We start from the raw sequence: 24,902 nt of genomic DNA, 5'->3' as shown, positions 1-24,902 counted from the left end.
ATAAAAAAAAGAGTTTAGCACGAAACACTATCTAGCCATCAAATCAATATCCAAACATGCTTTTGAATACAGTTTAGGCTCATTTGAGCAGAGTTGGTACAGCTACATACTCCTTGGACAAAGGAAGACAATGTATTTTTAACTGATAATATCTGGATTCAAAAGCTCAGAACAAATGCATCTACACAGAAAAATCATTAGAGGTTCAAGGACATCTGCTGGCCTCACTGAAGATCAGTTTCACAAATGAAATGATGAGATCTAGCTAAAGGTGAGCCAAGCCGTATTCAAACTTAAGTTTGGCTATACCAAGCTACCTAGCCATCTCCTTTGCAACACATATTGTTCAGTTAATCTAAACAGCCCCACACATACAAGTGCCCATTTTTAATTCCTTTGTGGGAGTGCTTACGTTGAAGTTAGTAGAGGGCATATACTTGTTCTTCAAACTACTATTTCTAAGTTATTTATCCCTTGGTATCCCAAGGGATAAGTTGGTTAAACCTGTGACATATCATGTGTTCTCTGTTCTGCTGAAGCTGAGAGAGAACTTCCATTCAACTGAGTTTCCAGTTTTTTCAAGGAACAGAGGATTATGTGATTTAATACAGTTTTAGGATTTTTAAGAGTGGAGATTAATTTTCAGCATCAAACTGACAACACTTGGGGGAAATAAATCCTTTAAATAAACACAATACATGCTTAATTTCACCAAGGAAACAAAGAATGCATCCAGTCTACAGAAACAGTAAGAACAAGCTCACTCTCTTATACAAAAGGATAAAAAGAATACTGTGGAACAGGTGCTCTTACCTTCTCTTCTGAGGCAATTGTAAGTTTGTCGCTAGATATCAAACTGCACACCTGCTCTACACCGAGATTGAGGTATTCTTCACTAAGTACAACATCAGAAAAGTGCTGTTCTGTTTGGAGGGAAAAAAAAGTACTCTTAACGTACAGCACTACATGTATACAAGAATGAACATTACAGCAGTAGAGGAAAAAGAGGGAAACAATTCAATATGCATGCTATTTAGTCACATTTAGATGCAATACCTTAATACATTTTACATAGGTTAAAGCTTGGTCTCGAACACAGCATTTATATTTAAATATAAACCCAGAAGTCCCATCGTTCTTGGATTCTGTGAAGGTACTTTAAAAATGTAGGGTGCTTCCAGATCAAGAAGTTGAATTTTTCAGGGTACGACAGCTTTTCTGAGCTTTAGTAAAGACTAGTGAGCATAAAAAGATAAATCTAATGCAGCATGGCAACTCCTGTCCTCTATCTAGTTCAGCATCCTGTTCCTTCAAACAAGCAACATAAATAGCTTCAGACAAAAGTCCAAGAACACATATGAGAAGTAAATATGCTAAGACCTCCTCTCATAATAATCTCACTATAATCATGAAAAATTAGAGACTGGAAGTCAGAATGATGATATTTTACCTTGCCAGCACTCCACTAAACAATGAGTTTCAGTGAGATGCAATCCACCCCCCCCGCACCTTGTTAAATTCTTGACTTTAATACCTTTCTGCAGCAATAATCTGTTTCCTTGAACAAAAACCCACATCTAAACTTAACACACAGTTTACCATTCATTAATCAGTCTTCAGTGAATATCACCACGTTCTACTGCTGAACACAATGACAGGAAAAGCCACAATCTGTCTACTCAAAATCATTCGTTATTCCTTTTATCCTTCATCTCTATTTTAATTAGATAGTCCTCGTCTTTTCTCTTATCCCATCAGCTTTTCCATTCATGAAGACATAATCCCCACAAGTCCCTCCAGTTCTGCAGCATTCTCTTATCATGATAGACAGGTAGTACTTTCTGCAGCATTTCAAGCTATGGGAGAGAAAGCATGAGGAGAAGTACTATCAAGTTTCGTAACACTACCATTACTGTTCTACCCCTTACCAATCTTTATGTCCAACTCTGTTTTTCAGATGACAAATTTGCAGTTCATTGAGCTGAAGTAGAATTTTCTGAGAGATACACTTACTGAAATAAATATCTGCTGAATTTTACTATTTGCACATTGCAAATAGAAATTGAAAACTGTAATTTGCATAAATTAAGCTTTATCATAAACTCCAAATTTTAAGTGACGGTCCCACAAAACAGCATATCTGACTGAACTCAGAAGCTGAGTTAAGAGGGAAGCAAAAAGGGGAAGCAAAACACATCCAAATCTCAGAAGCTTTATTCATCTTCCCTTGAGAAAGCCAATCCAACACTGCATCATATCCAACAAGATATGGTTCATAAACTAGAAATGCGTGGATAAATTTATATATACAAAAGCCTTCTATTTCAAAAGGGGATTTAGATTTATGACATGCTCTAAAGAACAGGAAGAGATCCAGCCCTAACAAAAAGAGGGAAAGTTGAGAATCTACATTTGTTGTATTACTTTGAAAAGCTGAATTCTGTCTTCACGCTAGGAAGAGAACTGTAGGAGAAAATAAGTAAATAAATAAATAAATAAATAAATAAATAAATAAAGTACTTGAACAAAAACTAAGGGATTGTTTTAATGGATGCCAGCCTCTGTGCTTCAAGCATGAAATAAGGCATATGGTCAAGAGCTAAGAGATGAGAGGAGTGAAAAAAGGAGAAGCTAAAACAAACTACTCGGTCAATAGCTACATGCTCAGGTTTTTCAAGCAATACCTCGAAACAAATTCTCAGCTGAATTAAATGAAAAAAAAAAAAGGCGGGGGGAGGAATAGGAGAATAGGAGGGCAGACTGCTATATAAATTTTAGCCATCAAAAAAAAAAGTGGGAGTGTAAGTTGAAATCATTTGCCTCTTAAGAACCAGACTTCTTGTTGCCAAGGAAACCATCTTAACTGACTGATAGATAACCTTTTGACAGAAGCCAACTGAAATTACAGCTAAATGGATTATTCAAAATAATAAGAAACAAAACAAGAATAAGGAAACTCAGAAACACCAATTAAATCCGCCAACAGCAATTTATCTAACACTTCAAGCACTGAAGACAAGAGGCATTTTTTTTTTTATATATATACATACATAAAAATAATTCTTATGAAATTCAAACCGTTCTACTTCCCTTTAACAAGAAGGATATCAGCATCTTACTTTGAAATAATATGATTTGGCACTAGGAGTCAAAAAAACTTTATATTTTCTTTTCTAATAATTCTGAGAGAAAAACAGTATTGGGGATATGTTTTTGCCTTCTGGATTAGGATTTGTATTATCCCATCGTATTGCTAAAAATCTGAAAGATCAGATAATCTGAGATAATAACATCAAACTGAACATTTCATGCATCTAACCCCTGCAAAATCTCAAACTAGCTATGTTTTTTATTTGTCGCAATGTACTACTTCATGAACATCCCCTAGATAAGCAGACAGAACTATCTGGCTGGAACTTTTCATAAGAGAAAAATACCTACTCCCCCCCCCACCACCACCAAACAAGAATTTTCCACACAACGTGCAGCTTTGACAAATTCATGCTGGAATCCTGCCTGACTTCTTGCCACTTTACCCAGATATTGAAGCCAGCTGGCTTGAGAATCAGGCAGCCTGGTAACAAGCTGTCTTAAGAGCTTGCAGGGTCTTGGCTTCCAAATTCCCACTTTCTGAGCAAGTACAATTCTAATTTTTTATCCTCAAAACTTAAATCTGCCTTAAAAAAAAAAAATCCCTTCCATTTTAGGAAGCTTCTAAAATATCTGTTCCAATAGCATATGAAAACCAGATTTTCACATTTTCGCAACTGGTAGAGACAGTTTGTATCTGGATAGCTGACGATCTGTCCTCATCTGCCCTGTACCAGTAGGATGGGACTTCAGCTTCAGGGACACACTAAAAGGACAAAAAAGAAGTTCTTAAAAACATGAAAGGAGCTAGTAACAAAATGTTTGGAAATGCAATAAATGAAGATATCTTGCAGAGCAAAGGAAGATAAAAGGAGCTATAAAAGTACCACGTTTTGTTATTTTTCGTCAGGAGTCTGGAGATGTGTATTCTACATAGACACAGCAGCAGCAAGTGCTTGACCTACCTCTTCTGTCTAAAACGTACGTGGTCTGGTCTTGGTAGTACTACAGATATTGCCACTGCCTTTGTATTTCTCAATTCCATAGAAAAGAATGCTATATCTGAAGTTTGCACTGGACATTTCATGCTACAATTGTTTGTGGATTAACTCACAAACACTACTTCTCTCATTTATATACCTACAGTCAAACCTTACCTGCCTTAACTGCCTTTACTAAATGGAATAAACAAATAGAGATGCAAAAGTCTCTATTAAGTTCCCTCAGATGAAAAACCTTTCAGAGAATATTGGTGGTAAAAAATAAAAGCCTGTAACCCATCTTCTACTTTGTTTTATGACAATGGCCTTTCTCAATGTTTGTCTCTGTGTGTGTTGAAAACCGCTCCATTTATTTTCCATCAGCAATGGGCTTCAGCCATTTACTAACATCTTTTTGATGTGTTCCAGCAGTTGATGACACTCCAGAAAACTTTTTAATATTTTGTTCACTTCCAGAAATCTCCCAAAGATCTTCCCAAAGCTGCACTAACACACATGAAAAATGTGGCCAGAACTTATCAGTGCGCCATAGGCTGCAGCTAAAAGGACAACAACCCTCACATTTCCTAGATCTTTGTATGACAGTGATCTGGTGTCTTATTAGTTTGTGAAACAAAAGATCACAAACAAATATCTCAATTCTCATAAGCATCTTCTGTGTTTTAGGCCAACTGCTTCTACTCCACAAAATAGATTAATTTATTTATTAATAAACTAAAAAGAGTACTTGCATTTTTTTCTGATGTGCTAGCACTACAAAAACAGTTGGAATGTTCCAGAAACATTGAGAAAAAATTATCAGTTCAGAAAGAAGCTTTTTTTTAAACAGAGATGCAAAGCATGGAACTCGGAACTGAGCCTTATGCTCACTTACAAGGACAATGATAATTTCTCAAGGAAATGAAACAAATAGTTTTTAAACTTTTTTTTTTGTTGTTACTGCTTCAATTCCCAATGTCACATCGTTGGCTTGGGACAAAAGGTCTTTGCTAACGGCATAACATAAGGCAGTGGTCAAGAGTGCCTTATAACCAGCCTTATAGCAGAGGGATAGACACAAGCTCTGCCAACTTAACTGGCAGAAGCTAAACGCTGCAGAAGCCAATTTTTTACAATCTGATTTACTTGTCAATTTTATGCTTAAATAACTGCCTTTTAGAACACCATGAAATTCATAGCAGCCAAGGTAACAGAAGCATAGCAACAGACGTTGCTACTCAGAATAGAATTGTAAGAAAGATTCTGCTATATAAGTCCTTTAAATCTCTTGAGTACAAATGCACACCAGAATAGTCTGCAGAAGGCGCACGTACTTCCCAAATCCAGTCAGGGCTCAAAGTTTTAGCCAGAGCACCAGAACACAACATGCAGCATCCCACAGTTCAGTACAATACAGCAATCCATGCTTGTGGTAAGGTTCCCTAACAAAGGTTTCTGTGACCTCTCAGCATGATGCTAAAAGCCAAGCAGCATTGGTCACCAAGATACACTTCTTCCACAGAGAATCCAATCTTTCCAAACCCAGCGCATTTATGCAATTAGTGAAATTACATTTATCATATTTGCTTGCAACAAAGATGCATTTCAAGAGCTAAGCTCTGCATGAGAGCTCTAGTGCTGTGGTGCTACAGACCATGTTTGTAGAACTTCACCAGATAAGTGGAATATATTCATAAGATTACTGGAAATCCACTTTATCTTTTCACAAGATTACAGAAGACCTCTTCTAGCTAAAAGCATTGTAATGAAACATTACAAAAAAGATAACAGAACAGAAAAATTTTTAGCATCTAAGATGACAATAAGCATTTCTTCTGCTTCAGAATACCAGCTGGCTTGTTGGGCTGTCCCATTAGCCTTTCCAGTTTTATCCCTAAGTCTGGCATGACCTAGAGAGGTGTGGAGCTACATTTCCTCTCTCTCTTGTTAAAAATCGCTTGAAAAGACATTGAGATTGACCCCAGTCCAAGATGGCATAGCCCTTTTAACTCTATTCTCTTGTAGTTCTCTTTCTTTTTAACTGTGGATTAATCATGTTCTTCCCTTAAGATTTTCTATTTAGCATTCCTACTGCTTGTCTTACTTAAGAAATTCCTGGAATCAAACCACTTTCCTTGATTAAAAAGCCTCACCGATCTATCCTGAGGTTATAATTAACATTATGACAACTGTAAAACACACCATGGACAATTCTTAATTTATGTGCATGCCCTAAGACTACCTAAGGTATATCACAGGCTAAAACCGCGAAGAGATGCTTACTAACAGCATTCATGCCACATACTCTTAGTAGAAATCTTAGCAAAAGAAAGATCTCAGCTTGATCTACTACCCACCTGTGGAAGAGGTGCAAGACCCAGACTAGGACTGCACTAGGGAACATCACCAGAACAGTTGGCATCTCAGAAAGTTTAATTGTAACAGAAGTCAACTCCAAGAAATTTGCATCAAGTGCATACTATTTTCAGCTCTCTCAATAGGCATCAGATACATATAAATGGCTTCCCTAAATTATAGAAATCCAATAGTCTGCTACAGGAGGACCAGCCCCATCACAAGATTATGAAGCTCCAATTTTAATGGAAGTTGGGTTTTCACTCCCACTGGAAGGAAGTTCCAGAGTCTCGATAACTTCTTATCTATGTTTGCATCAATTTGTTTTTATGCCACCATTATCTATTAGCAGTGTCTAACTGCCTCTTTTTCCTAAATATAAAATAGCAAGTAAAACAAAGAGTGGAAGAAGTCAAAGAGCCAGGTGCTTTTCATTTTCTCTATTTTCACTGTTCTTTCAATCAAATAGTCCTCTCTTCTGTACTCATTCTAGCTTCTGTAACCTGTAATCCTAAAATGTAGGCTCACAGGAGTTCAGCTGTCTGTGACACAAGGTCTGATACTGAAATGGCACAGCCACTTATCTTTGGCTCAAACTTCTGAGAAAACAAAAAAAATCTTTAAATTGTGAGAAAGAGCCTTGACAAAGAGAGTTGCTCAAGAACAGAGGGAAAAAAAAGATGGTATGATGGCTATGATGGCATTTAGATTATTGAGAATTCAAGAGGGAAAACATTAACCTACAAAGGGATAAAATTGTTTGTTGATAATTAAGGGTTACAAGTTGTACATAATTCCCGTACTCTCAAACACATTCAACAAATATTGCACTCACGGTCTTGCCAATGTCTTTGTTTTTATATTTCTAGACAGTAATCTATATAAATATTAACTTCAACTATTAAATTGAACAAAGTTTAAAAGTGAAGCAGTTTAGCATTTGTTAAGGCATAGTCAATGTAGAAGTTGGAAAAAAAAATAAAATTAAAAATTAAGCCATTGTTACATGAAAATGCATTCCCTAAAACATTAACCACCTAAACTTTAGCTAATAAATGTAAGCCTGGATTCCTACTGCATAAAAGATCAAAAATATGACAGCCTTTTCGAGTTGATATGGTGTTACTCAAAGGCAGAAAAGTTTTAATTAAAACCTTTTGCATAACAGTTTAAAATACAGTTATCACAGAAAGTACTGAGTTGCATCTACACTAGAACTTCTCCCCTAAGACATGCATCACAAAATTTAGTCCTTTCAAAAGCAACCTGAATAGCTCTTGAATTGAGTTTTGGGGTTCTTTTTTATTTTTAATTGATATATAAATAGTTTTAATACAATTTCACTTGGTTAAAATAATGAAATATTACTGAAAATGGCTGATTTGTATTCCTCAGTTTCACACTTAAGACAGCAACCAAGAATTCTCTCAATGGACACCTAATCATATGAGTTTACTGAGTTTGTTTTTTCCTTAAATATCCAGTCTTAACAGAGAAACTATAATCTTCTGAAAGTGAGGGAAAAAGATCTATATAGGAAAACAGATTTTCTTGAAATTACGGTAATTGAAAACATTCATCAAAATCTTTCTTTTTATGAGGTCTAAAATTACTCATGACAATAAAAAGGCTATTATTTGGACCTGGACATCTGAATTAAGCACTTAGTGCTCTATTCAAGGAAAATTGCCATTTTTAACTCTGTACTAAGTTGTTAATTATGTTAATTTGTCATTGTATATTTTAGAAAAGCTATGAAAAGCAATATAGTTTTTTTTTCCCTCCCTGCAGCATTTTCAGGATAATTCGTTTTTGGTTTTTTTTCCTTCTCTTTTCTGTACTGCTCTCATACTAAGTCTGACAGACTGCTAGGGATTAACGAAGGCAGGGCAGAAAGTGCCAGGCAATGAGGTATCTCACACCCTAACCATCCACAGTATATTATCTTAAGAGTAAGAACAGAATGTGCATTGCTTTAAAATTCACCACACAGATACTGCAAAAACACAGTAGGAGTGGAGCTGGCAGCTCATGGTATGGGCCAGCAGGACTCTAGGAATACGATGATAAAAAAGGAAACATATATGAGGAAAGTACTTTCTGGAGGAATCCGACAGAAATAGAAGGTGGTTTTATTATGGAGGAAAGAGAAAGAAAGGTTAGTTCCAAGCACAAAAGAAGTAGGAAAGAAATACGAGAGAGGTACAAGTGGGGGTAATTCTGCTGAATTGGAAAAGCCAAGGGTGAGAGGTTGGAATTTTATCCGGAGGGGTGGGGGGAAGGAATACGGCAAAAGTGATACAATTACCTTAGCAGACAGAGAGGAAGTTGAGGCAGAGGTAGATTTACAATGCAACAAATGAGAAATTTGACATAGCACAGATTTGATGGGGAGGGAAGAAACAAAATAAAGGACTAAGTAACAGAGTAGTTGAGAGAAAATGGCAGGGGAGAGTTAAAGTTGTTAAGTTCACAAACCTGAATGACTAGGAGAACACTGAAGTCACCAGTGAGTGGAAGACAGGGGGAAGGGAAAGATATTTAGATGAAAAGCAATTCAATTTTGCTGAACCTGAAGTAGGAATGAAACATCCAAGAGACACTGAAAGACAGGAAAAGATCCATGACTGGACAAATAGAGGCATACCTGAGACCAACTCTCAACCTCTGACAATCCATGATTTCTGAATTAGAAGCATATTCTAAAACAAATTTGTCCTATTCTTTGAATATTCACTCCTGTTGCTCTAATCAAAATATACTTCTTTGCTAGCTACCAAGTTTAATCCCTATAAAAGGGTGGGTTTTTTTGTTCACCATAAAAAGTTTCCATTAAAAATTAATCCTTCAGTGTAATGTCTTCAGTCTTTACTTAAACATCAAAATCCCAACACATTCTACAATGCTACTTGAATAAATTGAAGCATTAGTTTTAGTTACAGTGTTACGATAAAAATTCACTGCTTTGCGCAAAGCTTACACAATGGCTTTAAGGATTTGTTTCTTTTTTTTAGTAATCTACATTATGCAACCTTTACCGGTGTCAAAAGCAGTTAAACAAGGGAATCCAGGTGTACTAGATTATGTTAACAATTACTGATTTGGTAATACTTTCCCTGTATTATCATTTTCCAACAGCAGAAAATGTATTTGGAAAGTAAAGAGGGGAAAAAAGGATTTTAGCCTTCACAGTCATAGAAACGCAAGCTACAAAGCACTTCAGATCATCTAGATTTGCACACAGGTGTGATCTAGATCAGCCTAAATCTGATGTTGGTCTAACCAGTTCTTTATAGCTGCCCAGCAGCAGAGAGTTCATAACTTCCATAGACAGCTTGCCTGATCAGTGTTACTTTTACAGTAAGATTTTTCTTAATGCGTGAAACTACTTTAAAAATACCTCACAAATGAAGCTTACTCATTCTCATCTCTTTACGTACAGGAAGATTTGTGCCTTCTCGTACTCCTAGCCTTTTAGTTTCTTGACTGAATGGACCCTTTTCTCTCACAGTCTTTGTCATAGGTCAGTCTGTTTTCTTAATATGTTCTTGTTAGACTTCCTTGGATTCACTTCAGCTTGTTTGCATCTGTCTTAAAGGTTGATTCAGCATTTTTCCACCTGAGGCCTCACGAGCATCAAGAAAAAGGGAATAATTATTCTCCCTTGTCCCTGCAACAACACTTCTGTTAGTTCACCAAAGAATCAGAATTGCTTTTTTATTAACAATGGCAAGCAAAATGAGAACTTAAATTTGAAAATGTGAAGACTTGACACGAACTAGTCCTCTTACAGGTAGGACAAACAGCCTTTAAGATGACAATGGCAATGTACTTTTAGTAATAAAATTAAGAATTCTACGAACATTTTTCAGCAAAGAATGAGAAACAATGACAAGTGTTCTTCAAAGGCAAGTAGAAATTAGACTAATAAAACATTTTGTTGGTTGAGCTATATTGTTACTTAGAAGACATATCTCTATCCACTTTGTGTCAAGACAGAAGAATAAAATTACAGGTATCCTTTATAGTAGGAAATTTAAAGTTTTGGGCTAGATATGTAGGATTCTCAGAAGACAAATTACTCAAGACACAATATTCATATATGTTTCTTGTCAGTGTCTACTTTGCCAGTACAGTACAGGCGCTACAGATAGCCTCCCTTCATGCCCTCATCTTCTTTCTTCCCCCACGTTCTTCCAACAGTCCTGAAAATCATAGATGGAACTTTGGTTCTTGCCAATTGTTTCTCTAATGCCAGAATTTTAATTCTTCTTTCCTGCTTTCTCCCCTAAACTATGGCGCAAAATTTTAAACAAGATGGATTATTTCTGGTTTATAAATTGTATGGTCCTGATAGGCCACAAAAATACTGCCCCTGTCTGCAGTTACTATAACCATGTTTCAGCCAGGAGACGTCTCTTTCCTTCTCTGACAGACATTCATATTAAATACACTCTTCAGAAGATGTATACCTGGATAAAATTGAATTTCCTTTGGGCAAGTGTGGGTGGATTGGCATGGAATCCACATGTGTGTGTAACCCCCACACACAGACATCAAGCTAACTTCTATGACAACGATAACTTGCCTGCATATGTGTTGGCCTTGTTCAAGAGATCTGTGCATGCATGCATGTCAGCAAAAGCACGAATTCCCAAGCAGTTGACAGGATGAAGCTGGGATTCCAAAAATTCACAGCAAGTCCTTTTCACATCCTGCAGTTGCAAGAGACCAGCTGCTGGGAGCAGTACCTGAAAGAAGCAACAGGTGTTTAATATCCCAGTTCAGTTCTGACCTGATACAAGAGTACTGGTCAACATTAATAAAAATAAGTAAATAAATAAAACCAAGAGAGGAAAATTTCAGAACCACAAGACTCAAAAACTTAAAACCCAACATCAAAATTATTTATGTCTCTGCAAATGCCATTTAAGATTTAAAATCACAAACACCTCTGTCACCATGTTCACTGGGAAATCATTCCATAGATTACAATTCTCACACATCATGTAAACTCTCCCCAGTATTTATTCACAAGTTCCCTAGTTACTCTTCCCAACACTCCACACTTGCACCTCACCTTCAACCCTTCAACATTGGAAGGGTTCACTTTCTTAAAATCAAAGTTTTCTAGACCATGATAATACACTTGTTTGCATGCAAGCACTGGACATTGTCCAAATTATTGATTTGTTTAGCATCAATAATAAGCATATTTATGCAACTGATTCTAACAGGGACTCAATTCAGTTTCCAAAGAAGTCTGAAGAATGACAATTCAGGAATTTAAAAGCCTGAGTATATAAAACATTTCATAGGTCACTGAAAGTCCATACCAGTAAAGAACTAGTGTAAATGGAATATTTGTCCTTCCAACTTTCACAAAGAAAAGCGAAAAAGGCAGGAAGAATTTCCAGAACAGTATAACATGCATTTTATTTGACCAGTAAAATTTAAACATGAGGTTTAGGTGAAATATAAGTAAAATTCCCTACTGCTAACTACAATTTCTTCTTCATAATACCTTTTATATTTGGTGTTTTTGACAGTTACTTTAATGTGATTTCTATTTTAAAACATTCAAATACGAAATTAATGTTAGTTTGCATCTTCAGTGGATGACAACAGGAGAGATTTGAACCCAAGTCTTGCAATTTTTTACTTACACACAGAGAAAACATATACTCTAGGGCTGCATCAATAATAAGCCAGCAAAATATACACCGAAGAAAATGGCTGCACTACTCTTGTTAACTATTACTTTTTTTAAAGTTACCTGGCTAGAATTAAAAAGAGTCAGGCAAGAACAAAACTGGAAGATCAAGAAGAGAGCTGGAAGAGCTGGGTGAAGTAAAAAAAGACCTGTGTAACTCATACGAAATGAAAGCGGCAGAATATACATATAACTATTGCTCTTGGGAACAAGTTTTAATTTTAGTAACTGTCTGCAGAATCAACTATTTGCCATCATCAAGGACTATGTGATACAATCTTGTAAAACTGAAATCTGTTTTAAACTTTTTTGCTGTTCCTCTCCCTTCAGCCTGCCACGCATGAAGCCGGCTTGAAAACCATCTTTCTGTTCCACAAGGTATTAATCCCTAACTCAGAGCAATAACCCACTATAGCCAAATGTGTAAAACAGGATATCAGTGTAGACAGCAAAAAGGAAGGATATCTTTAATAAAGTTTGCTTCAGGTATCAACTGTTAATGAAAGAAATTAAGGCAAAAAATGTGACTGCACTGATACACCACCAGAGGGTGATGAGGCCTTGCAGAGAGATCTGGACAAATTAAGAGAGCTTGGGCAACACCAACAGTATGAAGTTTAACAAGATCAAGTGCTGGATTCTGCACCCGGGAAGGGACAGCCCTGGCTGTATGTACAGGCTGGGGGACGAGAGGATGGAGAGCAGCCCTGCAGAGAGGGATCTAGGGGTTTTGGTTGATAGCAAGCTGAATATAAGCCAGCAGCGTGCTCTGACAGCCAAGAGGGCCAGCCATACCCTTGGGTGCATCAAGCATGGCACTGCTAGTCGGTCAAGGGAAGGGGTTGTGCCACTCTGCTCTGCACTGGCGTTGCCTCAAGCACTGTGTGTGGTTTTGAGCATCACAACATCAGATATAAAACTGTTAGAGAGTGTCAAAAGGAGGGCAACAGAGATAGTGAGGGGTCTGGAGGGGAAGACGTATGAGGAGCTGCTGAAGTCCCTTTGTCTGTTCAGAGCAGAGCAGGCTGAGGGGAGGCCTCATGGCGGCCTGCAGCTCCCTCACGAGGGGAGCAGAGGGGCAGGCGCTGAGCTCTGCTCTCTGGGGACAGCGACAGGACCCGAGGGAATGGCATGGAGCTGGGACAGGGGAGGGTCAGGCTGGGGGTTAGGGAAAGGTTCTGCACCAAGAGCGTGGTTGGGCGTCCAAGAAGCATTTGGATAATGTTCTCAGACATATGGTCTGATTTTTGGCTGGTCCTGTGTGGAGCCAGGAGTTGGACTCGGTGATTCTTGTTGGTCCCTTCCAACTCAGGATATTCTATGCTACTAAGCAACGCAACTGAAGACTAGTTTAAGTCTTAGATAGTACTTGAAAATATCAAATAAGTCTAACAAAATAAATGGGGAAGATATGCATGAAGAATTAGGAACAAGTGTCAGAAAAAGTCACACAATTCAAAAACAAATTCAGTTAAGCTTGAAGTCTACAATTGACAAGGTTAAAACAGTCTAGCAAACTCATTTTATATTAGCATATATGTTTATGAAAATGTGATAATTCTGGCAATAGAAATTACATTACTGGAACTAGAGTATGATTAGTTAAAACAGCGTAATAATTCATTGATAGAGAATTGTAGCATAAGATACAATCATTACATTATGTATCAAAAATCAGGGCTAAAAATCTAACACAAGCATTTCACACCTGCTTACAAAAAAATTCAGTAATCCAAACAGTCTCAGGTAATTTTAAGTGGGTTATCAGTATAGTTGAACAAATAACTCTGACATCAATTCCTGACTGTGTAAGTAGATTTAGTAGAAAAATATATAGAATAGTCAAATCAGTTAAAGAAATGGAAAGATGAAATTTGAGAATGTTATGCAGAAAACAATTTAATATTTCTAATATTTCTATGCATAAACAGTCAGACTGAAAAGCTTGCTCACTAATAAAATCAGGAAACAAATGCTACAATAACTAGAAAGTCTTTCTTAATTATATGAAACTCCAGTCAGCTCTTATATTATGGCAATTGAGTTTGTAAAGTTAGAGATTTGAATATATTTTAGCTATCAGATGATGACATATTTTAGTCTAAATACATGTATGTGCATTCCACTAGAAAAAAGGGAAAGACAGACAAGGTGCATCAAATTCAGCCCCATTGAAATTATACATTGAGCTTTAGTTACTAGGCAACAAGAGCTGTGATAACATCTAGCTATTTCCTTTGGTACTACAGAACCCCTCAGCCTGTACAACCACCTGCGTTTAAAACAGCTGCACTGCAGGTACATTCACCCTGCTAAAAGCTACCAAGCTACCGGGGGGGAACACTGCTCTAAAACCTACTAAAAATATATTAAAACTGCAGTATGGATTAAACTCAGCTGTTGCTCACTCTAAAGTAGTAGGTTATAGCTCAGCTTTATTTCCAAAAATAGCCAGTAGGGGGTACCCTAACTTTCCTCTAAAAATCAAAAATACTTCAATATGCATACTGCTTCCTACTGCAAGAAATGCAGAGGGAAAAAAACCCTTTCCAATGTTTTATTCTATGAAAAAAAAATCTCATCACAGTAGTTGTTTTTATAATCAGAAAAACTGAACAGATTATTATTACAGATGGCAAATAAGAAATCATGTATTCTCTTCTTTGCATCAAAGTAGTAGTGATGAATCTTGGAATGACTGCTAGATTTCCTAGAACATATCACTTAACCCTTACAGGCCTCTGACGACAATTTCCTGATTATCTTCTCCTGATTCTCCTTTCTGCAGAGACATTCCTGTTCCCAAAGCTACGTGTACCTGGCACAACAACCACCTTTCCAATTCCACGGAGATAACAAGGACTGTGACCAGGTACTGTGTGGTCACCTGTGTATTCAGGAGAGATCCACCTAAAGCCCTCAACTTTCAGTGGAGTATTCATGTACTTCAAAGTAACTCATCTAGGTCATCAACCTATTTTTGAGGCTGCTGCCCTCTCTCGTGGCCCTTCAGATACCTGGCAGGATTCTGATGAGGGCTGGAGTACACTGATGTTGCCTGCAGCAATTCTCCCTCCTCTTTTTCCAGTTCACCCTCATGTGGCTGGATGTACTTACCTCATGTGACCAAAATACACATCTATTGAGTTCTGAGATGACGAGCAGCTCTTACAGGCAGGCACCCATCTAGTTATTTGTGACCTATCAATTCAGAAGGAACATATCTACAACAGTCTGGGAGATACAACAGGGGCTGTGTGACTAGCCAACAAACCTCTACCATGGAAGAAGGCTCAGAGATGGATAAGGGCAATGAGTTCAGCAAAGAACACAAGGAATGACCGCCCAGTGCTGTTAAGCAAACTGAACTTATCTCAGCACAAGGTGGGGGTAACCTTTGTTTTCAGAGTACAGCTGTACCAGTAGGTCATCAAGTCATGTAAACAGCCTTCCTTGAGATAATTAGTAGAGAGCAATGCCTTCCCCAGCTAGACAGCCCAGCAAAGCAGGAGAAGTATACATGTAACTCAGTCCAACTGGAATTATAAAAACTGAATAACAAAAAAAAAAAAAAAAAGACCTCTGAAGAAAGCAATGGGCTCGAGCTGGCTTTAACCCATGTATTCCTTCCTAGTAACTGGGACAACCCGTCATGCTGTGCATGAGCATTATAGAGACCAGTAATGGGAATCACGTTTGTATAGTGATCCAGCTGTATACTGCAGTTGCTATATTGTGCTTTTGTTCTGATTTCAGTATGTTGCTGTCTCTCTGCTAAATCAAGATGTAGCATGATGCAGCACCAAGTATCTTAAAGACCTTACATTAACCCTCCTCACGTGGACTACCTTAAAGAACCTGGTCAGAGCGTACTGAGCTGTGACAGCCTTGCACACAGCCTTGGCCTGCCTCCACACCAGACAAGGGGGTTTGTCCTGCCTGAAAACTGCTGGATGACTTATTACAGGAATCTCTTCACAGCATTTCCACTTCATGACATTCAGTGCTATGCTCCACCTCATGCAGCCCCTAGCTCCCAAAGTAACAAGCGCAAGTTGGTACCGCTTTACACAACAGGTGCTTTTAGTATCTGTCCTGCTAGGTGACAATGGAGAAAAACTGGCTTACTGGAACAACTCCAGACGAAGGGGCCGTCGAGACAATCAGGGGACTGGAGCATGTGTTATTACAAAGAGAGGCTCTGAATTTGTTCAGCCATAAAATAGAAGGTGAAGGGGGAGAGCTTATTACTGTCCACAACTATTTAATGGGAGGGGAGAGAGAACAGAACCAGGCTGTTCTTGAAGCTGCACAGCAATTGCACAGAAAGCAATATACAAGTAAGAAGTTTGGAAAGTCTGATTAGAGAAAAGGAGTTAGGCTTTTTGTTTGTTAAGCCATGAGGGTGATTAAGCTCCAGGACAGGTCACCCCAACAAGTTGCAGAATTTCCATCCTTAGAGATACGCAAAATACAGTGGACAGGTCCCTCTGCAATCTGCTTCCACTGGGCCTGCTTTAAAAATAACAAAGTTCAATGCAAGGTAAAATTTAAATTGATTAAAGTTTTTTTTTTTTTTCCTCTGCTGGTTTAAATCAATTTGCTACAATAATTGAGTAATTGGGCTTTTTTTTTTTTTATTCAACCCATGCTCTTATCTTTGCATTCATCTTTCCACTAACAGATTCTCCCGACGTGTTGTGCTACCTGCAATACAAAGATGCTTAAGCCAATATTTTTATCTTATTATTTTGAGATTTCCTGGAATTTCTTTGAGATGTTATTTCATGAATCCTTGCCTAAATTCAAATCGATACCTGACAATGATGCATTGAAAGAACATATTGCAGGTTTTGGGAACAAGATCATATTTTTTTCATAGAATAAACAAAAAAAATTCTCTGAACATTGTTTTGCACACAGATAAGCCAATAAAAATCAAAGCAGCTTACAAGAGAAATGAACAGTGTGCTGCTTAAAATAGAAAAAAAAAATTTTTTATAACACGCAGAGAAAAAAAAACACATCAGCAACATTGGGAAAGAGACTAACCTAGGAAAGCAAATGCCTGAGAATCCAATCACAATACAAGCACTCAAGACAGCGAGTTACATCCTTGCTAATTATAGATATTCCATATTTCCACTTCTGACATTAAAATGAAATCAATTTCAAAGAGCAGCAGTTATGTTAATACAAGTCACAAAACAAATCTTGAGGAGATATAGTAAAATGTAACATCTATTTCTAGGGTTTAAATACCTATTTCAGATAGCTAAATTCCTGAAATTTCTGTTTGTGCCATGGCACAAGGAAGAATGAAATTAAGAGATTCGTCAGAGATCATCAAAATCAGCTGCTTTTTTATTATTATTATTCCTATCTAAATGCATCTGTAATATAATTAAAACTGTGGTTTGTAACAAATTAATTTAGTCAAATTTCTAGTGAAATAACTGTGCTGCACTGAAATTATGCTGCTTATGAGTATGTATATAAAACCACTAAAAGATACAAATATTTTAACACTTGCATCCGTGGGATAAAATGTAGAAGTTCCAATTTTAGGAAATTCAGCTCTGCTAGAATTTTTACAAGGACAAGATGTGCAAGTTAAATGTACTGTTCCAGTGTTAAAATACACACAAATCAGATGCTATACTGGATTTAAAAATGTCCATGAGCTGCAAGTTTAGAATATAATGCCATGCATCTTACAAATATATATATCTTTAGAGTCTTTGAGTTTATAGGCTATTGTGCAGTGAAGACTTGGATGTGCAAATTTATCCTTTATCTTAAATGAGCCCAATCCAATTAAAAATACAGGTGTGGGTGGCAGTTTTATAGTATCAGAGGAAGATATCAGACTCTTAATTGAGATACAGTCCTGTTCCTTCACATTCCCTTAGTACTAGCTACATTATTGGCAGAACACTTTCAGTTGAAAACAAGCAAACAATCAAGATAATGGAGTATTTTGAATGACTGACATGATCTCTAAAAATACTAAGCAGCTCCTGACTTGGAAAGTAGTGCTAATTAAAATGGAATGTAAGGAAAAAGTAACTGTTTTACATACCTGCCATTTAACTAGCATCACTGTCTGTACTTAAGCATTCAAGACAATTACAACCACATGCAGTTTATGGAAAGTATCTGGTTTGCTGCAAAACTGTCTTTAGAAGAGAAACCACTTTAGAAGATTAGTCTGAATGAAATACTAATTATTATTTAAAACATTTGTGGGGGAGGTTTTTGTTTTGTTTTGGTTTTTGAGGGGTGTGGAAGTTTGGGGATGGATCTGGGAGGATGTTCTGGGTTGCAAAGTGCAGACGCAAAGCAAAGCAAAGCAAACAAAATGACAGAAGGGTCACTTTGATTAAGTAATGTACTATGATTAATGGTGCCCATCTGATCTACAAGGGAGAACCATGCTGTCATGTTTGCCTTGAGGATTTTCCTGCATCACCTTGATCAGAACCGTGCTCAAACCACCATGTAAAAGCATATTTTGGCTTAAGTCTCCACGCAAGAGATAGTTATGATGGTTATTTTTGTTAACAGTGACGAGCTTAGTCTTTCATATCATCTTCTGTTAAAGTTTCTCAAAATAGGATAGCAACATTGTTCCACTTCAAGTGTAAAATTCTTGAACCTGAAATATTTTTAGTTAGAATTTTAGATTTTTCTTTCAGTGAAGAAAAATCCTAGACATTTCAACTCAATAGAAATAGTTTTTGATTCTAAGTTTGGTCACTGAATTTAAGTATATGCACAGTAAGTCATCTAAAATGACAGCTCAGAATCATTCATCTTGCTGTAATTCAGGACTTAAAATATAATAGAGTTGCATTAAAAATGTCTTCATATTTTCTTAGGGACAAGAAAATTTAACCAAGTCTAACTAGCATCAGAACAAAGCCAGTTGCTGCTGATACTTCAGAAACTTCCATTCAGAAACCGCACAATTTACTCTCTATGGGATCTGAAGCGCTAGCTAGTCAAATAATATACAAAGGATCTCTGTTGAAGGATTTTAAAAGTTGAAAATATTGAGGCAGGACACCGTAACTCGCCCTGTGTGGTCTTCCATCCTTCTGTAAAGGCTGAGCCACATTAAGAATCGCTGTATCAGCTGATGCTTTTAGCTAGCATGCTTAATCTATAGGACTTGACCATAACATCTCACACCTTTAGTACTGGACCACCCCCAGTCTCAGACCCCACTGACAGATACACAGTGCTTGGTTATAAAGAAAAGATCATTATGACAAACATTAAAAAAATATCCCCTGATTACACACATTTCCTTTTTACATTACAGGCGGAGTGATTTGTAACACACAAGGCTTGTTCTCCTACCATAACTGAATATTTGCTGGCAAACTTGAAAGAGGAATCAAAACACCATTTCCAAACCCTGAAAAGCCTGCTCTGGAAATAAACAGCAATGTAACTGGGATAGTAGATTATGAGCCTCTGCTTTCTCTATCTTCTCGTTCTCTGGTACAGAAGATGTATCCATACCACTGATTTTTATATTAATAGAAAACTAGGGAACTAAGAGCAACAGAAATAGCACCAAGTAAAAATACTTTGTGTGCATGGTGCTTATCTTTAGTACAAAAATTGAGACAAGAATAACATCTAATGTGCAATAAATGGCCCTTTCAGTAGATTGAAAAGATATTTGATTGCACTGAACTTTTAGCATTAGTTATGTTTTTATATTTCGAGAACATCTTTTACTCATCACTTAGTTTCTTACAGCAGACTGTATTTATAATCTTCTAGAAATGTCACAGGGGAATACCTTCTCAAAAGGAGTGCTTCAGTGACAAAATTCATAATCACTTTAATCTGGATGTTGTGCTTCTAAGATTCATGTATTTGGGGGACAGAATTCTCCAAGCAAATGACATCTGTAGCCTCCCATGCAAACATTTTTTTTTTCATATGAAGGTTTTATGCATACTTTTCGTGATTTAAAGCATAATTAATTTCCAAAAACCCAAACATTTTCAAGAAAGTCTTTATTCCTGCCTCCACAGATTTCATCTTACATGTAGCAAGGCATTGTTGAACACACGTGCAAGTGAGAGAGGTCAAACATGCACTCTCCTCTGTAACTGGTTTCATTTACTCATAATAACCACCTTGCATTTTGCAGGGAGGTAAATGGGCACACATGCTTTCATTTGCATAGAACACTTTAAAGAATAAGCAAATGCCCTCTACTCTTCAAGTTGTCCAGGGCTGTCTTTCAAGTTTTGCAGCAGGTAGCTTTATTGTCATCACTGGAAATAGATACATGGGTGCCTATAGTAAAGGTCAGAGCTGAGATGAAAGAAGCTGATTCATTCAAGGTGGCAAAGAAGAACCTAACACAGCCTAGGAACATGATGATTTTGAAGATCACAGACGCAGAGAAGTTGCACAAGCTGTTCTGTCTAAGAAGACAGTTTATATACAGAAGTTCTTATTTATTAATACCTAGTTAAAGGGCAACGACGTTAGAGAGGCAGAATGAAGGCACCAGGTTCCAGAATCAGAGAACTTGTGATCTCAGTCCTGACTACTTCTGACCTACCTGGTATCACATCTGTTTCCCTTCCGCTCTGCAACACCCCCCACCTTTCTTCTTTTGGGCCACGGCAAACTTATAGCTTGTTGCTATAACACTTGTTTTAACAGAATCCCAGTTCTAGCTGCCTACTGCTCATAAAACAGAGCTAAAATATTGTTCAGGCTAACCTAAAACTTCACAATTTTGCAGCTAAATGGATGTTCAAACGATGCATAAAATTCATGTCTTAAAAAGAAAAAGCAAGGCATGCCTTCCAAGTCAACTGCTTGAAAACATTATATATATATAAAATAATATTTTATATATTTATATATATATATAAACTCTCCAAGTTTCCTTCTGCATGCTCTTCCATTTGCATGTTCTTCTCACCCTACTTTTTAAGACATTTTTAGAACACTAACATCTTTCTGGTGCAGAAGCTAAGCACTTTCATTCAGTTCCAAGACCAACCTTACATTATGTTAACACAGAAAACACAGGGATAACTATATATTAGACCCAAACAATAGTCCATTCATCCCAGGTAATCTAGGAACATCCATCTTCATCCACCATCAGAGAAAGGTGCATGAAACCCCACAGTCTGAAGTAAATCAGCAACAACAAAGAATATTTCCTTGAAACATAAAGAATAGCTTGTTCTTGAAACACCAGGATACATCTCATCTTTTAGAACATTTTAGAGCCAGTACTTCTAGTTAAAGCCAAACTTCACTTGAGAAAAAATGGCAGCATTCAGTGCTTCCAGGAAAATAAACATAAGGACTTCAACAGGACAAGAGCCTGGCTTTCCAAATTTGTAAGAACACAGTAAGAGATCGTGGTGGTGACTAAAGTTCTTGGTGGTGTGTCAGGCACACAGGCTTCTTTAAGATGAGGGGAGGAAGAGAAGATAAAGAGGAACAAATCACAAAAATTCATCCTTGTAACTATTTTTGTCTACCTCCGCCAGAAGCAGTCAGGGATCTCACCCAGTCTCAGCTGCACAGGAAGCGAGTTTGGCAGCTGCTTCAAGACAGAACCTGTTATGTCCTCCCTCCCTTCCCCGATACGTGGCTAAACCCAGTATTACGGGGCTGCAGCTTCACAGCACCACGCTGCTTTCCGTCAGCACTCCCCATCCCTTCCTCCCTCTCTTCTTTTTTTCCTTCCGAGGAAAAATGACAGAGGAAACCTAGGAGGAAGGAGTGTACAGCAGGTGAATCCAACACAGAAACAGACCTGCTATGCTCTCAACTAATTACAGAGGGAAACTTCACTGAGTGAAAACACCTGCTTTGAAACACTATCAAATGGTAACCCGAGGTCCACAGGTGAGGTACGTATTTCCAAGCCAACCAGTAGAGCCAGAAAAGCACACTGCTCACATTCTGCATCTTAAGCAGCTCCTCTCATATGCATTTTGCAGCAACAGGCTCCACCCATCAACCACCCGCTGTTTAAGCATGCCAAGTAATAACATGTTAAGCATGTTAAATAACAACAACACGTATACACACAAATGTTTTGTGCATTCCTCTCTAGGTACCCTAAAGAAAAACGTGTTGCCTTTCAGCATAAGTAAATAACTCATCCTTTTACCATTAAAAAGGGTAAAGTGGAATCTTTGAAACAAACAGATTTTGGAGGAAAAATACTGAGTCGTCCTTTAGTCATCTCACAGTCACCCTAAAAAAGGCCTGAATTCTCTCCCTCTCCTAAATGATAGCTTTTCCATGGCTTCAACAGCTTTTTAAGCCTAATGTGCTATTCCTGTCATATGTCAGACCATCCAGCAAAGCGTTACAGGTGAGAACACTGATTTTTATGATGCACACAAGCTGCTACACCACTTTGTAAGCTCCTTTTTAAAGCCACCCTTTCACAATGAGCAGAAGCTTTTCTGAAGTGGCTACAGTATGCTGGTCTATTCTGGGAAAAGTTGTCAATGTAGAACGCAGCAACATGTAGGAGTAATTCAAACTTCTCTTTTCATGCATTACCTTACACTTTCCAACATTTAATTTGGTCTGCCATCATGCTAGCCCAACATCTAGCTGAGCTAGAAAGCAGTGAAATCTTCTGGTTTTGTCTGGCCTTGGAAAATCTTTAAATCAGTTTATCATCTGCATCTTCTGCTTCTCTTAAAAAATAATTTAAAAATCTGTCCTTCTGTGGAAGCTTGTGACACAATACAACCATTCTGATCCAGTGAAAACCTAGTATTTATTCCTATTTCCTCCTGTGCTCCCTAGGAATTTTTGATCTATTTATTGCTCATCACATGACAATTTAGGAGGGACTACAACTAACTTGACTTTCAGAAGCCTTTGAAGCAGTTATTTCTGGACCACTCAAAGAACTCAAACCTCATAGGAGGATTTTAGGAGCTATGCACAACTCGGAGTTTGAAAACACATACAGTTTGAACTTCCTTCACGTTACCTGACACTAACTAAAAAAAAAAAAAAAACTTGTCTCTTTAATACTCGGGATCACTAGTGGCATTGTACTGATTTACTAAAAGCGTAAACTGAAACTGCAACGAATAGCCAGCTAGAAAATAAAACATTTCTATGCAATCTCAGCCACCTCACTTTAGAGGTTTCTTTTCCTTATGGGTATGGCAAGAATTTTTTAGGTGTCTATAAAATTCTTTTTGCCCTAGTGATCTGATGTTCTTATTCATTTGCTTCAGTCCTCATCTTCTGACCCATTCTCTCAACCTATCATTGATCTGTAATAGCACGCACCTTGCACAGTCCACTGGCATAACTGGGACTTTCTACCTTAATTAGTTCTTGGCACCTTGCTCATGCGCGGCCCTGGCAGCCTACACACTTTCTAAATCACTCATTAAAGAAACAATATGCAGGAAATGAACAGCTGTTCTATTTAGAGCTGCAGTGATGAGTAAAAGTGTTTTATTATTTTTATAATTTAAATAAAACATGCCTGTTTAAATCCCTCAGTGACTTCCCCTTCACCTCCCACAGGAATCAGAATCACATGCTTACCAAAAACAGGATTACAGATCAGTATCTGCTCTATAATGTACTCCTGTCTCAACCCCACTTCTGTCTCACCTCATCACCTCCTCCATGAGTTTCTGATTCATTCCTTGAATCCTACTTAGACCATTCTGACAAAGTCAAGCTACAAGCCTCCTCATCTTCTCTGCCCAAAAATCTCTTTTCCAAATAAGCAGAAACAAGTCTGGTTTTTTTTTTTTTTTTCCCTGACCCTCAAAACACCTTCTGAAGGAACAAAGATTTCAAGATAGGGAAATTCTGTGATTCAGCCTGTAAAACTGAATTCAGATTAAGATTTAAGATTCATCTTTATCTCTTGTGCTACATCTCAGTTCTGTTTGTCCCTTATGCATTTCTTTTTATCACAATTTCTAGCTGCTAAGACAGATCTGATTTCCATCCAGATTTCTCTTCATTCTTCCAAGGCTCATTCCCTTCTACCTACCCAATCTTCTTTATGAACAAAGTTCTGGGATCTCCCATTCAGCCAGACAACAGGAAAAAGAAAATGTTATAAAAAGATTAATCGGCTGGAGAATGCCAGCAAGATGTGAGTAAAGCATCACTTAGAGAAGAGAGAAACAGCAGAGGTATCTAGAGGAAATAAAGGTCAGGGACGTAAAAACGTGAATATCTGAGGGAACAGCAGATGCCATATCAGTATAACACCTGCTTTTCCTGGTTCTCATGCTCCTGTCATCATTTATTTCTGTCTTAACCAAAGCTAAATCTGTACAGAAACAGCAGTTGCCTTCTCTACAAATCCCTTTTGCTCCCTCCCTCCTGGAACTTCAGCCTGTCATCCATAACCAATGAAATGAGGAGAGGGAACAGTAAAGAATGTTATCAATAAATGAAGAAGCAGGAATAATGAACTGGGGGAGGAGGGGAGCACTTGTTGCACAAAATGGAACGTGGGAAGGTCTTCTCTAGGTCTAGCACCACAATGCAAGAAGTGTTTGTTGCACAGTTGTGTACAGGAGACTTTGAGGGAATACAGTCCAACTGAAGACAGAAGTGAGGAAAAGGAAGGGATTATGGTGGTTTTGGAAAGAACAAATGAGACCCCCACTTGTATGGGGCACATAGGGAAAGCAAGGATCCTGGGCCAGGTACTAGACAGACCAAGTACCTTAGTACAATTACTGGAGGGATGCACA

At 37.7% G+C, this 24,902-nt stretch overlaps 1 protein-coding gene across 5 annotated transcripts in view; it reads right to left on the bottom strand.

The window, feature by feature from the left end:
- The window catches only part of KLHL2 (kelch like family member 2), a 57,718-nt gene that overhangs the window by 11,944 nt on the left and 20,872 nt on the right, over positions 1 to 24,902 (bottom strand). For all 5 annotated transcript variants that reach the window (XR_010831167.1, XM_066996132.1, XM_013175249.2 and 2 more), the window contains 2 exons: positions 11,014 to 11,176; positions 814 to 923 (listed from right to left, as the gene is read on the bottom strand). Coding sequence is in view for 4 of the 5 variants with exons in the window: in XM_066996132.1 (XP_066852233.1) it covers positions 814 to 923; positions 11,014 to 11,176 (273 nt within the window). In the remaining variant the exon portion in view is untranslated. The remainder of the gene's footprint in view (positions 1 to 813; positions 924 to 11,013; positions 11,177 to 24,902) is intronic.

This window comes from Anser cygnoides, chromosome 4, assembly GCF_040182565.1.
Source record: "Anser cygnoides isolate HZ-2024a breed goose chromosome 4, Taihu_goose_T2T_genome, whole genome shotgun sequence".
NCBI classification, from domain to species: Eukaryota; Metazoa; Chordata; class Aves; order Anseriformes; family Anatidae; genus Anser; species Anser cygnoides.
The sequence above is the reverse complement of the archived record's forward strand: the minus strand, read 5'-3'. Positions and strand labels throughout refer to the sequence as shown.